Source organism: Ipomoea triloba, chromosome 3 (assembly GCF_003576645.1).
Source record: "Ipomoea triloba cultivar NCNSP0323 chromosome 3, ASM357664v1".
Lineage (NCBI taxonomy): Eukaryota > Viridiplantae > Streptophyta > Magnoliopsida > Solanales > Convolvulaceae > Ipomoea > Ipomoea triloba.
In genome coordinates this window covers 30605100-30622888 of record NC_044918.1, presented here as the reverse complement: position 1 = coordinate 30622888, position 17789 = coordinate 30605100, and the positions used below count along the sequence as shown (strand labels likewise).

At 33.5% G+C, this 17789-nt stretch overlaps 2 protein-coding genes across 3 annotated transcripts; both read left to right on the top strand.

The window, feature by feature from the left end:
- Positions 1–405: 405 nt before the first annotated feature.
- Positions 406–3719, top strand: LOC116013601. The gene is made up of 2 exons (XM_031253448.1): positions 406–660; positions 1883–3719. The coding sequence occupies exons 1-2, from the start codon at positions 568–570 to the stop codon at positions 3257–3259; spliced, it is 1470 nt and encodes a 489-aa protein (XP_031109308.1). The 5' UTR covers positions 406–567; the 3' UTR covers positions 3260–3719.
- A 992-nt stretch (positions 3720–4711) lies between these two features.
- Positions 4712–7656, top strand: LOC116014021 (protein WHAT'S THIS FACTOR 9, mitochondrial). 2 transcript variants are annotated; one of them, XM_031254004.1, is made up of 3 exons: positions 4712–6414; positions 6937–7038; positions 7238–7656. In XM_031254004.1, exon 1 carries the CDS (start codon positions 5046–5048, stop codon positions 6264–6266), a length of 1221 nt encoding a protein of 406 aa, XP_031109864.1. In that variant the 5' UTR covers positions 4712–5045; the 3' UTR covers positions 6267–6414; positions 6937–7038; positions 7238–7656. The 2 variants fall into 2 exon arrangements, with proteins under 2 accessions (XP_031109864.1, XP_031109865.1); XM_031254005.1 differs by lacking the exon at positions 6937–7038.
- Positions 7657–17789: the final 10133 nt, after the last annotated feature.

The following is a 17789-nucleotide window of genomic DNA, read 5'->3' as shown; positions in this document are numbered from 1 at the left end:
ACCATTAGGTGTGGTGCATTTTTTTGTGTGGTATGTTTTGTGGTGCATTGGTGCATTTCATTGTAGTCCATTTCCAAACACTGTATAGTGCATTTATGCAACCTGATAGTGAATCTGCACGGGTCGCACGAGAAACTCTGTCCGCATTTGAACCAGTATTTATATACCACTTTTGACGTAATAGTAAATGTTTGATTTTGACAATATTATATTACTAGATTATAAAGCTTCTATGTTAAGTAAGTTTGTTTGTTTGTTTTTTTTTAATTGAGGGCTAAAAGTAAATTAGATAATGATTAATTAGGGGGTTGAAGTGCAAGTTTTAGAAGAAGAAGGTGTCCAGCTGCAATTAACCTAATCTATTTTTATTTCATTTTCTTGGGCCATTTATAAGTCGCCGTTTGTTTCTGTGTCTTTCTGTCTCTGTGTCAGTAATTTCCTGCGAATGTCTCGTGATCTTCGTTATTGAATTCCGGCGGGTCTTACCGGAAATTTGGATTTTGCTCCAAAGCCGTTATTCTCAGAAAACGGGAAAAAAAGATTGAAATTTTGCTGTCTAGGTTCAGCATGAGCAGCGTACATAACAGCGTGGATACGGTAAATGCTGCCGCCACGGCCATAGTCTCCGCCGAGACTCGAACTCAGCCAGATACGATTCCGGTGAGTACTTTTGCAGATTAACACAACCGTATTTATAAGCACATATATAGATGTTTATATTTTGTTGCGCTGTTGAATTGAACTTTTCGTTTTTTTTTTTTTTCTTATTTTCCGATTTTCTGAGTTTGAATTTTGTTGAATTCGATTTGGTTTTGAAGATGAAGCTACGTATCATGTTGATTTGTTTATTTTTGTGAAGTTAATTTAAGATGAAAGTCTGAAAAAGTGACTTTTTTAAGAGGTAGTTGACACAGGAAAAGATGATTTTGGAAGTGAAATGATGATTTTAGAAAGTGAAAGAGATGATTTTGGTAGAATAAAACTTTAGAATTCAGTGGTTGGGGCCTTGGGCACTCTTTTAACATTTTTCCTGCTGAATCTTGTGAGACACAAATCTATGTCACAAGTGAATACTGTCTGAAATTTCTATCCTTTTGGGGCTCTTGTCATATAATGGACTAAGTATGTACAAACATTTTTCTTAGACTGAAGAAGAATGGAGTTTCAACTTTAGTGGAGCCTGCTTTCATTAATACTTAAATGTTAACCTAAAAGAGAAATTATATGGGATAATGGTGTTGGGCAGAGGCTGGTGATGGGCCAAATCCAGCAATTGGTGGATAAGGGGATTGTTGGGCGGAGGCCGGTGAAGGGCCAAGTCCAGCACGCTGCCTCTCGAAAATGTGATGGCTGTATATAAGGAAATAAAGTTGCGTCTTCACTATGAGCTATAGATTTTGACGTAGTGGTAAGCGCTTGATGATCCTAACAAATGGGAATATAGCAATGAGGATACTTCATAAATCTGGAATGGATGATGGAGGTTGTGAAATGAAAAGCCCAGAGGGCTGGTTCAGGTCCAGTTGATGTTTGGGTTGTTCTTGTTAATGACTTTTCAGCTTGAAGCAGAATAGCAGATGACTGACAGCTCGAAAACTGAGGCTTGCAACATGACAGTTAATACAGTTTATGTTTGAATGTTGATTAAAATGGGATCTTTACATGGTAGCTAGCTAGATTCAATGTTGATCAAAGAGTTGGTCTATGTTTGGATTATGCTTCTTGTCATCTGCTCTATTTAAACCGAAACAGTGTGAACTTTGTCTGTCTTTAAAATTTAAAAGTTCTTTTAGCATCCTTACTTTCACTTGTCCACGTTTTCCTTTCATTTCCTTCTGAAATGTTTGTTGTTAATATGATTTGTGGTTTTATTTTACCTCAGAAGAAAAAGTGGGGAAGTTGCTGGAGTCATTACTGGTGTTTTGGTTCATACAAGCACAAGAAACGAATTGGGCATGCTACACTCGTTCCAGAACCAACCGAGCCTGTAGCTACTGCTCCAATTTCTGAAAATCCCAATCATTCGGCTTCTTCCATTGTGATACCCTTCATAGCCCCACCCTCTTCGCCTGCGTCTTTTCTCCTGTCAGATCCTCCCTCGGCTACCCAATCCCCTGCCGGGTTACTTTCTCTCAAATCTCTGTCTTTTAATGCATATTCTCCAGGTGGGACTGCTTCGATTTTTACTATTGGTCCCTATGCTCATGAAACTCAGTTAGTTACACCGCCTGTGTTTTCTGCTGTCACCACTGAACCCTCTACTGCTTGTTTTACTCCCCCACCTGAATCGACACAACTGACAACACCACCTTCACCAGAAGTGCCATTTGCGCAGCTTTTAACATCGTCGTTGGCCTGCAATCGAAGAAACAGTGGAACAAACTTGCAATTCTCGTTATCCCAGTATGAGTTTCAGCCTTATCAGTACCCAGGGAGCCCTGGTAGTCGTTTGATTTCGCCTGGCTCTGTAGTGTCAAATTCTGGCACCTCTTCACCTTTCACTGATAGGTGTGCTATCGTTGAGTTATGTAAAGGGGAAGCTCCAAAGTATCTTGGGTACGAGCACTTCTCCACGCGAAAATGGGGCTCAAGAGTAGGTTCTGGATCTTTGACACCGAATGGTTGGGGTTCAAGGCTAGGCTCTGGAACTCAGACTCCAAATGGTGGCCTTTCAAGGCTTGGTTCTGGAACGGTGACACCTAATGGTGCAGAACCTCCCTCGCGAGACAGCTATTTTCCAGAGAGCCAAATTTCTGAGGTGGCATCACTTGCCAATTCTGACAATGGATATGAAGATGAGGACATTGCAGTTGCTCATCATCGAGTTTCGTTTGAACTAACTGGGGAAGAAGTTCCAAGTTGTCGAGAAAAGGAGAATGCCATGTCACCTGATGCCATACCAGAACCTTCAGAGAATAATGCATCACTACAAATCTCTTCTTGCCAAGCGGATTGGTTAAAGGGAGCGGAGAACTCTTACCAGTCTTGTGTTGAAGAAAGCACCAACACTATCCCTGGTAACGCTCTAGAAGGCGGTGGAGAGCAACACTGTCAAAAGCACAGAAACATCACACTGGGTTCAAGCAAAGATTTTGATTTTGACCTCTTCTCCCAAATACTGCCTACTGAGCCAGAAGTGTTGGATAAGTCTGCTGTTGATTGTGAGTGGTGGACTAGCGACAAGGCTACCGAGAAGGAATCAGATGTTCAGAAAACCTGGACTTTCTTCCCGGTGCTGAAGCACCACGAAGTAAGTTGAGTTCAAACATGTGCCTGCACGGGCTTAGCTAGTAGACAGTATTTGAGAGAAGAGTTCAAACATGCAATGGCTAGATGCTCCACCGCTCTCATGGAAAAGAGAATGTAAATTCTTTTCTGCATTCTTGGAACTGTAAGCTGGGAATGAATTTTTGGAGGAAAACTTTGTTCTTAAAGCCTGTGAATAATAGTGTATACTTGTTGGAATCTTGGATTAAACAGCATAGCTTCATAGCTGGAGAGATAGGTTCAGGTTTCTCACTTTGCAAACAGAAAAGGTTTGGGGTGAATTCAATAGGGTACTTGTTGTTGAGTGTTCCTTTGAATAATATTTCTTGATGTATAGACCCTAAAGTATGTGTTTGAAATAGATGATGTAAATTAATATTAATGGATTGTACTATTCCTTTTACTAGTGAATTACCAGACTACACCAAAAAAAAAAAGTTTTAGCTGATAAATTCTTCAACTTAAGTAGCATTTATTGTAGCTTGTTCAATCATCATATTGTGTACTATGGCCCATATTGCAAGATGGACATTAGCATACATGTTCATTTTTAGTATACTACAGCTTCATTTTTAGTGTATTATAAATTCATTTGTAGTGTATTATATAAAAATGAATCTGTAGCATATCAAAAATAAACCTGCAATATATTAAAAATGAACATGTATTAATGGTTTATTTTTCAATGTGGATCATAATTACACTATAATTTTCGGTATCCTATCGTGGCTTATGACAAGTTTTTTGGGTTAGCAAATGTAAAAAGGAGCATGTTTAGTTCAAACGGTAAACTCCGTATGATCTAATCAAAATTTAAACAAACTCGCCTCATAAGTAGCAATTAGAGTAGTATACTCTTTAGATGAATTGTAATTAAAATGATTAAAACAACCTCCCTTCCGTTCTCCTTATTAGAAGAGAGAGTAATTACTTGTTGAAAATTAGATTTAAGTTTATAACATTCACAACCTTACAAAACTATACAAAAAAGTTTAATCGGATAATTGGTTGAACTGAAGTAGCATTAGTTGTGTTACTATGTGATTGTCTTATTGTAACCTATTGATGGACATATTAGGAGTGGGTCTGGAAGAAACCGGCTCAAGGAAGGTCAATACGAATCCGACCTGAGTTGAGCTGACTATGTAGTTGGCTTTGTGGGCCTCAAGGCCGTCTTCAAAGTGGGCCGACTTGAGCCCAAGAGGTCGATTAGACAAGCATCCTTCACGAGCTTGGTCGCAGTCAAGTAGAGCCATAACCTCCCTCCTCGAGTGGGAGGTGTTAAGGAGAAGTCAATTGTAAAAGCAAGCTCTTTATCCCCATCGAGGATACGATTTGCATGTCTTCATTAATACATCTCTTGTACCCTCATTACATAAGCAATACAATACAAAACACATTTTATCTCTCTCAATCATTGTACTATCTTTACATTATTCTTACATCATTTTATCTTTAATTCATCAAGCGTTAATTCGGACCACCAAATTAATTAATTCCAACTACAATGAGTTTTTTTCCCTCCAACGAACAATCAAGAGAAATTCAAAAAATAAGAGCAGTTGTGCCGGACCGCCGCCTCGATCTGCCTCAATCTTTGGGTCAGCAGCTGCATCGATCATCGTCCTCCACTCATAACTCATCAGTCGACGCGTCTTCTGTTTTTAATTGCTTCAGCTTCGCCCCTTCTCACCTTTAATTTGTTTCTGGCTCCTCCCTCATGCACAGTGCATTGCAAATTGACCACATCTGCTGATGCGCACAACCTGTTCGATAAAATGCTGAAGAGAGCAATAGCAAGAGAAAACTACACTTCCACTTTCAGTCATCATCAGAAGCGAACTCTCGTAAACGCAAAGGTGAAATGGGTAAAAGACGGTGTCTTAGACAGGGCAGTAGCCGGTGGGAGAGAACTCAAGGCCGCCTCTATTCTTCTTTCCCTCATTGGCTCAGACCCCCAGCATTGGCTTCCCATTTATCATCTCCGTCGCTATCGCGGCCAGCTTGGCCTCCCTCTTCACCTCAAACTTTCCGCTTTTCTTAGACGATACCCCAGCATTTTCCAGGAGTTCTATCGTCGTGATACCGGAGGAACTCCGGTTCCTTGCTTCAGATTAACTTCCCAGGCACTAGAGCTTCACCAAGAAGAAGCTGAGATACTCAGAGAGTGTCATACAGATATAGTTAACAGGTTGAGGAAGCTTCTTATGCTGACCAAGGAAAGAATGCTTCCTCTGCAAACACTTGATCAGCTGAAGTGGGATATAGGTTTGCCGAGTGATTACCAGAGATTGTTTACCAACAACTCTTCAGATTTGTTTTCTTTGGTTCGTCTTTGTGATGATCGTGTGGGATTAAAGCTATTGCTTTGGGATGATTTTTTAGCGGTTTCCCATTTAGAAATGAATTCTGTGATGAAGAATGGAACATTGGCTTTCCCCATTGGATTCCCAAGGGGTTTTGGGTTGAAAAGGAAGTTTATGGAGTGGTTGGAGGAGTGGCAGAAGCTGCCTTATACATCTCCTTTTGCAGTAGATTTGGCCTCGCGTTTGGATCCCCGCACTGATGTTTCAGAGAAGAGAATTGTGGGAGTCTTTCATGAGCTTTTGCACCTTACATTGCAGAAGAAGACAGAGAGGAAGAATGTGAGCAATCTTCGTAAACCGTTGGGATTGCCTCAAAAATTCACCAAAGTGTTTGAGAGGCATCCTGGGATTTTTTACATTTCTAAAAAGGGTGACACCCAAACTGTTGTCCTCAGAGAGGCATATGATCACAGTCAACTCATTGAGAAGCACCCCCTTGTTGGTTTGAGGGATAAATTAGCGAGTATAATGAATCAAGGGTTTTTGGATCGTAGTCGGGGTTTGTATAGCAAGGAGACCAAAGGAGGCTTTGAGCAAGATTCATTAACAAGTTGTTTTGTTGGTGAAAGAACTAGATATGTATCTGATGAGGACTCAGATTTTAATCTCCTTTCGGAATATGAATCAGACTAAACCATATGACATTGTGAAGTAATAACTGCAGCCTGACATGATTGAATGCTACATGATGAATAAGTACATTGTTTCTTATCCATATGCCAATGGGCTTCTGATAGCAAATGGCTTGTTACTGTCACTCACCTGAGCTCTCATAGTCATAGTAAGAACATTTCCATTATTTTACGCCCAGTAGAAGTGCATCAACCTAATCATGTGAACCAACTTATGTGTTGTTTAAATAAATTTCTTGATTTGCTATGTTTTGCCTTGCACTCACAATATTCACGAGTAATCTCCAATGTTTACATATTGCACAAATGCATGGGATCTTTTACATCTTTACTGACTTCTCCTATCACAATTAGTACCATACCATTTTGTTTTGTATATGAAATATTCTTCCTACATTCATCTTTGGATTGCTTTGAGATCTGCACACCAAAAATGCGTAGATTTTCTTCTTAATTACTACATAGTTGATTATCATTAGAGAACCCTGATTCATTGGTATGTATAGATTCATATCCTCGTATAGTTTGCATACTCCTTTAGCTGAAAACTTTTAAGTTTGACAAAATGATGTGGCTGCATGCCTGCATTAATATTAGAACATCCACATGAAATTAAATAGCGAGCAGGAACTGCATTTTACCTTATCTGATGACAACTTATAAAAACTCAGATTTTTGGAGGGACAAATATTGCGAGGCGTTTTCTCAAGTAAAAGTAGCAAGATATTTGAATTTAAATGAGAGAGCTGGTGGAAATAAGTTATTCTGGATAGGTAAGTCAAGATTTTGATGTAACATCTTTCATTTTAGTCCTAGGATGACCCTAAGATCCAACTGTTGCTCATCTGGCGGGGAAAAAAAAAGAATGTTGTTTAGTATTACTCATGATTGATCACTTATCAACCAATGCTTTGCTTATATACATGCTGTTATAGTTGATTCCTAACATGCCAAGGTGCTTCTTGTTTACAGTCAGAGCAATAATTTAGAGAGGCATTGCTTTGAGTGGAATGATGCTGGAAGGCTGAGAAAATCTTTGATGGAAAGGTATTTGCACAGTTGTCATGTTCCAATTAGACTAAAGGCGTGAGAAGTTCAATAAATCAACACTTTGAATGTAAGAACATACAGTTGTTATGTACTTGACTGTTGGATATTTGGTACTATCTTTTATAATCTGTGAGTTATATTTGGGGAATCAGGCTGAGAACTTGGTGGTTAATTTAACACTAAATAGAAGCAAGAGAGAGCACCCTGACTTTGTAGCCTTTCTATTTTTGTGCACTTAAGAAGTAAGCAATGGGGAAATTGATCATAATGTAAGCCTATAAATAGGTGGAAGAAGGAAGATTGTGCATGCAGAAAGACATGGCAAACGGCAGATGAGGAAATGTTAAAGGAAATTATTTTTTTGTATTTCCAATAGAGGAAATGTAAAGAATTAAAGATAAAATTATTCTTCATGTTCATAATGTTAGAACTTCATGTTCATAATTTTAGAACTCCATATTCACAATTATAAAATTATGTTCACAATTTCATAATTATATATTTAATAATATAACACAACTTTTGAATCTATATAACAAAATTGTGAATATACCGTTCAAAAATTGTGAATATTGAATAATGTAATTGTGAATATTGAATTTTAAAATCGTGAACATAGAGTTTTTTAAATTGTGAACATGCAATCATTATTGCATGGACCATAGTCCACACAGCTGTGTGGACCAAAAATAAAAAGTACATTATTTTTGTACTGAAGGTACATTATTTTTGTATTGTAGGTATACTATCAAATAATGTACCTACAGTACAAAAATAATGCCCCTACAGTACAAAAATAATGCACTTTTTATTTTTGGTCCACACTGCTGTGTGGACCATGGTCCATGCAATAATTTGCCGTGAACCTGGACTTGGATTCGCCTTGGTCCATAGCGTAACTTGCCCACTTGCCTCTCTCTTGGACTGGGTAAACGGGCCCCATGTAATGGGCCAAAGTCCTATCTATTTGGTTGGCGAATCGGGTGAGTGGGGCGGCCTTGTGCACATGCCTTTTTTATTTTACTCTCTCTCTTTTTTTTACATTTCAAAAGATAAGATTAAGATGTGCAATAAATGTTGATTTATTTCTAATTCTTAATTTATTTTTTTTTTGACTTTGTGAGTTTTTTTTTTTTTTTTACATTTTTAATATTAATTGTGAGATTTATAATATAGATTGATTTGTGATTCATATCAAAATTTGAAATTTATTCGTAAATCGTAATTGAGTATTGAGTTAATACCACAAATGGTCCTCTAAGTATTGGGGTAGTACTCCTTTTAGTCATCGACTTTTAATTCATCCGTTAAAATTTCTGTTAAATAGGTGTTAAATTTAGGGGTATTATCGTCACATTGATATATATAATGGCCATAAAATAAAAATGTTTAGAATTTTTCACCAACAAGCATAATTGAAATAATTAAAAAATATAAATACTCCTAAATAAAAAGACAATACACCTTATTCTCGTAATTATGCGTACAAAATGAAGATTTAATATTAGAGCTATCTGCTTTAATTTAACCAACAAATTAAAATAGAAGAATTTTTTTTTAAAAAAAAACCTTGCTTTCATCATTTCCATGGTTGTTCATACATGACCGATTAATAGTTTTCACTTTTCATTAATCGATCAAACATTTTGTTTGGGACATAACTAAAGGCTGCCACCGTTGAATTAATATAATTAATCAAGAACAAATTGCGAGCATTAATCATGGATTTTTATTTAATTTGTTCATTTATGTAATTTGTCACTTCCATTTTGTTTTTATATTTATTAACTTAATATTTATTAATGTTTGAAATTAATTATGTTGTCATATAATTCTAAAAAAGAAGTAATAATAATAATAGTAATCAATTTGACGATTTTATCCCTAGATTTAACACCTATTTAACAGAAATTTTAACAGATGACTATTTGTGATAAAAATTGAAAGTCAAAGGGCCATTTGTGGTCGAATTGAAAGTCGATGACTAAAAGGAGTACTAGCCCAATAGTCAGTAGACCGTTTGTGGTATTAACTCTGGAGTATTTTACTACTTATATTTATAATGTGTATTAATTTGTGAGATTTGTAATGTGTTATGAGTGGTAGTAATTATTAAATTAATTGATATGAAATATGCCTTCATTGTCTTGTGATTCAGTTAAGAAAAATATTTTTTAAAAACTATTATTTATTTATTATTATTATTTTTTTGTGAATCATCTAGTCTATAGTTTAGAAGTTTCTATTATGCATTATCGTATTCACTATTGCAAAAATTGGCCTAGGCGCTAGACACCCCTAGGTCGAGGCAAATTCTCTTAGGCCCTACTCGACAGAGTTAGTGGCAAATAATATGGCATACATCCACACACATAATTTTTTTTATAGTTAGTCGCTACTTAGTACTCTACCGCGTGACTAGCGTCTAGTACCTATTGCAAGTCTGCAACCATGATTATATTCAAATTAATCTTAAAAAAAAAAAAATTGAATGTGATATACAGTAATTAAAAGTAAAAGTATTTATAAATATCATAACAGGGATGATGAGTAATTTATAATGCGTTTTCTTTTCTAATTATTTTATCCAATTAATTATTTTTTTACATTTTATAATAAATATTTTTTATTACGTTTTGAAATGTTTTAAATGTTTTTTTTTTTTATCTCCAATCAACCATATTTCTGACTCCACCCTAAGGGGTGTGGGGGGAGGGGGTTGTTTCAAATCAAGTTGCATTTACCACCAGCACACTTTTAAAATCCATTACCCACTCCCAACCTTTCCGGGACATAGTTTTAGAAATCATGCTCAACTTGTATGTTTTTATTTATGATACTTTAACATGCAAATACAATTTAAAAAAAAAATTATTGAATTATTGGTTAAAAAATTCAAGATTGATGTCTTTTGACAATAATGTTTAAATCTTTAAATTTTTACTTTAAAAAAAATAAAATAGCTTCATTTAAATCAAATGTTCAACACAATAAGGTAAAGAAGACAACCAACAAAAAGAACCAGTTTGAGAACGAGCTGCTCATGCTAGAGCATGAGCGAACTTATTCAATGATCTAGGAACATACTGAAAAGGCACTGCTTCAAAGTGTCATTTAAAATCCTGGCATTCACTAATCACACATCCTACATGTGAAAAATCAAGTGAAGTGCCAAATTTTACTATTTAACACTAAACATTTATTATGTTTTGTGAAAATTATATCCAATTCTATTAGATTACCAAATTTGAAAGATTTTAATATAATTGTTATACATAATTGAATAGGAGATTAATTGTCACAAAACACAACAATTTGGTATTAAATTGTCAAAGTTAAAAAGTTTGAATATAATTGTCACAAAATATAAAAATTTGATATTTTTTGACCAATATATAAGTCTCTAACAAAATATAATAAGTGAAAACTCGGTATACCTAAATATCAAGTAAAAATGATTGATAGGGTATTGAAGAGATGGCGTTGATATCTTCCATCTTAATTAGAGGTCTAGGGTTTGGACCTTGAGAATGCATGTAGCTATCAATCGAGGTCTTATAGTAAGTCCAAATTTCAAATTCATTGTAACTACTAACTCGCAACCCAATTTATCATTCATCTTGAATAAAATTTTAACACTTAAGAGTAAAAATAGATAAAGGAAAGCGTATAAACATTGATTTACGAGAAAGCTTGCATCCTCTATCCAAATGTGTACTTTGGTTGAAGATCACATTGTGACCCTGGTCAGTAAAAAATCATAAAAAGGTAATCCAGCTTATGTTGTCAATAGCTAGACCAAACAATTTCCACAATGAATCAAATTTAGAACTTTGTGGATACTAAATTGACTACCCCACCAACTCATTTTGGGTTGTCCCAAAAAAGAACATAAACTTGACCATCAAAGAAACGGGAACAAACTCACACAAAAAATGACTGATAATAAAATTTTAACATTTCACTTTGAATAATACGTAGTATATTGTAATCTAAAGAAATTGAAAGAGGCAAAAGATGTGTGCAGATTGGATGGGAATTGTCTATCCATACCTAATATTGCATTTGCATATATAAATGAAAAGGTATACCAGCTGTCTCCATAATAATAATATAATATAATAAATTTGATAAAAGGAAAAGGAGGATAAGGTGATGATGCATTCTTTAACTTTAGGCAACATTTGTTGGCTTCTTCTACGGATTTCGATTCCTAAATATGTCTATTTCTATCTACTTTATACCAAGTACTGTACTCAGGACACAAAAGTGCATCTTCAATGGATTAGGTCCTTTTCCTGTAAACATTATAAAAAAAAAAAAAAAGAATTTTAATCCTTTTATTATATTTAATGTACTAGGCAAATAAATTAAATTCTTTTGTTATATATTAAAAATTTTGATATTGCTACATTTAGGGTGCGTTTGGTTCATGGATTTAGCTATCAGGATTGAGAATCAAAGTCATTGTTATTGTTTGGTTAACATGTTTCTAGAACACTACTGTGAGATTTGATTACCAATTAATTAGAAAACACGTTTCCTAATAAAATAAAGGTTTCGTTCCATTATTCACCTCCTAATTGGTAATTTGATTTTTAAGTTTGGATTAGTACTTTTAGATTTATTTATTTTTTTTCATATTGGTGCTTTGGATTTCTTTATATTAGAATAAATTGTCTTGATTTTTTGTTCTTGTATTTTTAAAACCTTTATTCCTATTATAAGATCATACATAACCAAACAACAATATTGGTAATCATTCCAATTTCACCCTACTACCAAACATGCAAAAATACTTTCACCAAAATTCATTATCACATTACCAAGTATTTGATTCGTATTTCAATTTTGAATCTCATGTGCGAACCAAACACACCCTTAATTTTACTCTTTTAATTTTAGTTCTATGTTTAGTCTTTGCCTATTGTAACATTGCTACATTTAGGGTGTGTTTGGTTCATGGGTTTACACACCAAGAAATAGAATCAAAATCATAGTTAGTGTTTGTTGGTTGACAACTTTTTAAAACACAACTATGAGATTTGATTACTGGCAATTAAAAGCCTAATTCCCTAATTAAAAATGGGTATCATTTCATCTAATTGCTAATATGATTTTTGAGTTTGGATTAGTGTTTTTAGATTTTTGTTTTGATTTTTTTGTTCATATATGTCATTATATTAGGACCAATTGCCTTATTTTTGTATTTTTAAAACATTTATTCTCATTATAGAGTCATAAATAACCAAACATCAATAATGATAATCATTCTAATTACACCCTGCAACTAAACATGCAAAATATTTTTTCACCAAAACTCATTATCATTACCAAGTATATATTTGATTCTTGAGTTTTTTCCCAAAATAGTCCATCGACTATTGCTCATTCTCAATTTTGCATTTCGACTTTCAATTGCACCAAATGTGGTCCCTCGACTTTCAAAAACTCACCCAATTTGGTCCTCTGTTACATATTCCGTTAAACCAGTGTTAAAATGGAGGGCATTTTCGTCCATTTACCTATTGTTAGCCTAATAAATATTGAGCAATAGTTGAGGGACCATTTTGAGAATAGTCAAGGGACCATTTTGGAAAAAACTATTTTATTTATTTCATTTTTGTTTATTTTCATTTTTTAGACTCTATAAAATTAAAATTTATACATTATTTTTCTTACAAATATAAATAGTTAAAATCGAGCAATCCAATATCAAAATTTTTAACTTTCTTTACAGACTTTTCCCCTCTAAATATACTATTCATATGAAGTTTTACAATAAGTTCCGTAAATTTCATAAATGCTCATATACTTTTTTTATTTTATTATTATTATTATTATTATTATTATTATTATTATTTATGTTCATAGACAATCAATCACTATGTATCACATTAAATATTACTTTTACCATTGAAAATAATATATATTTTTCAAGCTTAGACACCCAAAGAGTGTAAAATGTAGGGAAAATATTGGACCGAAAGGTAAATTTTTCTAGTAAACTTCTCAGGTGAGTCGAAAAGTAAAATCTCGTCAATGTTTCCTGCAATATTTTCTGTATTTGATTTCGAAGTAATTATTAAAGTTTATATTAATTTACATTATTTAAGATATTGTATGACATCTTTTATATGATTTCCTCTTCTTATTTTTTTTATTAATTATTAATTATTAAGGTAAGTATAATTTATTTTGTAATGTGGACACATTATTTTAAATAATTTTGATTTAATTAAATTATACCTTAATTATAAAAATCCTACCTAATAATTTTAGTATATTACACGGGACACAATAATTATTATAAATAATGTCTAATAATTGTCAATTGGTATTCAACAATAAAATTTATAGTTAATTTTTAAGTCAATCATTAAATCTTTTGTGTTGTGGACACATTGTTTTTAATTATTTGAGTTTAATAATATTATATCTTATTTATAAAAAATTCAAAGTAATATTTTTAGTACTACGGATGTGACTAAGAATTATTTTAATCGGTGCCTAAAAAATGAGTATTTATGAAATTTACGAAACTTATTGTAAATTTGCATAGGAATAGTTTGTATATTTAGATAGAGGGAAAAAATTTGATTCTTATTCCAATTTTGATTCCCTTTTGTTGTGCATTTGTGTTGAAATGTTGGATGTTGACTTAATTTGAGAAATAGTTTTGACGAACAACTCACAATTGTCTTGGTGTTTTTTTAAAATTTTTATTTCGAATTTCATTTTTTATTTAATTTGAACATGCATTGAGTAAGTAATGTGTTTTATATTTGAAATTGTTTTACATTCAAACTATTTTGATGTATAAAAATGTTATTTACTTTTTGATCCCACTAAACAAAAATCATGACTGGCACTACTAAGACAAAGAGTAAAAAATTTATATATGAAGGGAGTATATCTTTAAAATTTATGACTTTTTTTTTTTAAAGAAAATAAGTAATACTTTTTTTTAATAAAATTTCTTAATATCTAGTATGCATATTTAAAAAAAAAAAAAAACTTTGAAGTATAACAATAGTCAAATTTTTGTTAATCTAAAAATGCCAAATTATTTGATAACAAAATTTAGTTTAATTGGTATTTTCTTATGTAATAAACGAGAAAATTAAAATATGATGGATGAATTAATTAATTAATGATCAAAGGCAATATTACATCCTAGTAATATCCGTAGATCCGCAACGCTTATATGGATATTCTTTTTTGTTATTCCATTCCTTCTTTTTTTTTTTTTTAATTGAAAACACATTCTTTTATGAAAAAAAAAAATTGCATCGCTTTTTTGAATACAAAAAAATTGCATCACTGTTATCTAAATTCCTGAAAGGGACAATTGATTCATTATTATAGAAGGGACTCTTTACATCTAACATTGATTCTTCGGTTTGTGCAGGGGTACCCGAGGATTGTGAGCATCTGTTCCGGTACTGCGATGAAGCCGTCTCTATCTGGCAAGCTGTTTTTAGTTTGACGATGACTGCAAAGTTACGCCAACTGAGCTGGGAGGACTGGTTAGCTGTGAATCTTCAAGGGGATAAGCGTATGGGTTTCGAGGAGGGCTGGCCGGAAAAGTTTGCCATCCGGCTCTGGTGGATATGGAAATGGCGAAACGATAGCATTTTTAACCATAGTCGTCTGCCGAATGATCAAAAACTGTGCTGGTTAACGAAGCAGGAAACAGAGATCACATGTGCTTTCTCCAAAGCAAAAGGTCCGGACCTGGTTCACGGAGCAGGGAGTTCGTGTGTCGTTTCTTGGAGCAAACCGTGCACAGGTTGTGTGAAAATTAATGTTGATGGTAGCCGCTCTGGAGACGGAAAGGCTGCTTGTGGAGGGCTTTTTCGTGACCATCTTGGGGATTGGAGAGGAGGTTTCATCGTTAACATTGGTGTCTGCTCCATAGATGAGGCTGAAGCTTGGGCGGTCTGGCATGGCATTCAACAGGCGATTCGCATGGGATTTCGACGAGTGGTTTTGGAAAGTGATTCTAAATCTATAATTGATTTACTCACAACAAATGGGCGTCAGATGAATGGAGTGCAAAACATTATTGACCGTTGCAAAGCGGTTTCAACCCGGTTCCTTTTCATCGATTTCAAACATGTTTTTCGTGAGCAAAACAGGGCTGCTGACGCCCTTGCAAAGTTAGGCTTACGAAGCCGACGGAGTCTTCTGGATATTGAAAACGCCCCAACCAATGTAGTTGCTTTGTTACATGATGATCAAAGGGGCGTTCAAGTCGTGCGAGGTCCCCCCGCCTATGGGGATGCTGTGTATCATTAATTTTCTCTAGTTTTTTTTAGTTTCTTCTTTTGATAAAAAAAAAAATAAAAATAGAAGGGACTCTTTTTAAATTTGTCAAGTAAAATGGGAAAATTATATTTATTTATTGGTATTTTTCAATATAAAATGGGGTATCATCTTCCATTTCTTGTTGAATCCACCTCTTAGATAAAAAAATTTCCTAAATTGAGTGTTTTTTAATATAAATTTATTTTAGAAAAATAATATATTTTTCTTTCGTAGATTTACCTCATGACATGGCAATAAAACATTATTTATGAATTGACTAATCTACCCGGAGTTAAAAGATGAATGGAACATCAATATTCATTTATTACTGATTTGTAGGGGTGTACAAACTTTGATAAATTTTTAGTTAACCGATCGAACCGACAAAGTTCGGTTAATCAAACTTTTTCGATTCCGTTAATGGTTAAAAGTTTCAGTTAACGGTTAATTCAGTTCGAAACTTCGGTTAACTAAATTAACCGAACGATTAATCGAAATTTTAAATTTTAAATATATAAATAAATAAGTAAATGCCAATGATCTTGTGGTCAAGTGACATGTAGTGACTTTTCCAAATGGGAGGCATGAGATGGAGCCTGAGTGGAGACAAACTTTAGCTGATAGCAGATCACCATCTATTTCTTCAGATTATAATTAAATTAAATAATTATTTTAATGATTTTTAATAAAAAACTAAAAATAAATATAAAAAAATAAAACCGCGGGAGGACAGGTCGACGAAGGAGGGGTCCCGCGGTTTTATTTTTTTATATTATTTTTATTTATTTTTTATTAAAAATCATTAAAATAATTATTTAATTTAATTATAACCTGAAGAAATAGATCGTGACATGCTATCAGGTGAAATTGCATACATTTGGAGTGTTTATTGGCTTAATTGCACATTTTTTTCATTCAGTGGCCTAATTGCACTTTCAAGTTACATACAGTGACTAATTTAAACCTTAATTGGCCACTAAACAAAACGTGAAAGTGCACTTTGGCCATTGAACGAAAAAAAAAAATGCAATCAAGCCACTCAACACTTCAAATGTATGCAATTTCACCTGATAGCATGTTAACATCCCATCTAGCATATTGCATGTTTACATGGAAAATAACTTGACATTAAAAAAAAAAATTCATTTTCATTTCTTTTTTTTTTTTTTGAAAACCCTTTTCTTGCATAAAATCTACTGCAGTACGCACCTGGTCCTTTCTTTTCTTTCTTTAATCTTTCTTCACCCTTTCTTCCACCATGTACTAGGCAAACTAAGCTTCAATCATTCTTTATCCAAAAAAAAAAAAAAAAAAAAAACTTCACAGAAATCCCCAAATCAACTGTGAAATTCTCAAATCACACCTAAAATCCCTATTTGGTTCATTTTTGCTTTGGGGTTTCATCAAATTGAAGTTTATTAGTTCGTAGCTTCATCAATTTGCAATTTCAATTTCTTGTAGTCCGCTTGGTTCGCTGAAAAATATTTGAAGGGTATATATATTCATACAAAAGAACTAGGTACTACAACAGATTCTTTGCAAATTATAATGATAGGACGTGTACGATGAAGAGGTTTTAGCACCAAAGTAGTGTTTGGTCCACCTTTTGCTTAATTTAGCTCCAAAGTAGTGCACTGCGAAGGAAATCATGTTTCATTCTATTTATTAACATCTTAATTATTATATAAAATTATAAACTGATTATATATCTTAACAAAAAAAAATTGAATATATATTGCAGCAGATTTTATGCTAGAAAAGGGTTTTCAAAAATAAAATGAAGAAATGAAAAGGAAATTTAAAACAAAAATGCCAATCATCGTCCACGTCAACATGCAACCTGCTAGGTGGGGTGTTAATATGCTATCAGGTAAAATTGCATACATTTGGAGTGTTGAGTGACCTAATTGCACTTTTTTTTTTCGTTCAGTGGTCAAATTGCACTTTTACGTTTCTTTCAATGGCCAATTAATTATATTAACAGTTCTAATACATATATTCTGAATTCATATTTCCTCACTTTTACTCCCTTGTGTGACAAGTAATGATATGTTATTTTCATCTTGTGGGTTCCAAAACACGTCTGCATAAGAAGTTTGAGTGTGTGACTAAAAGGTGAGACTAAAAATTGAGAGTCTATATATATAATATTGTCTTTGAATAA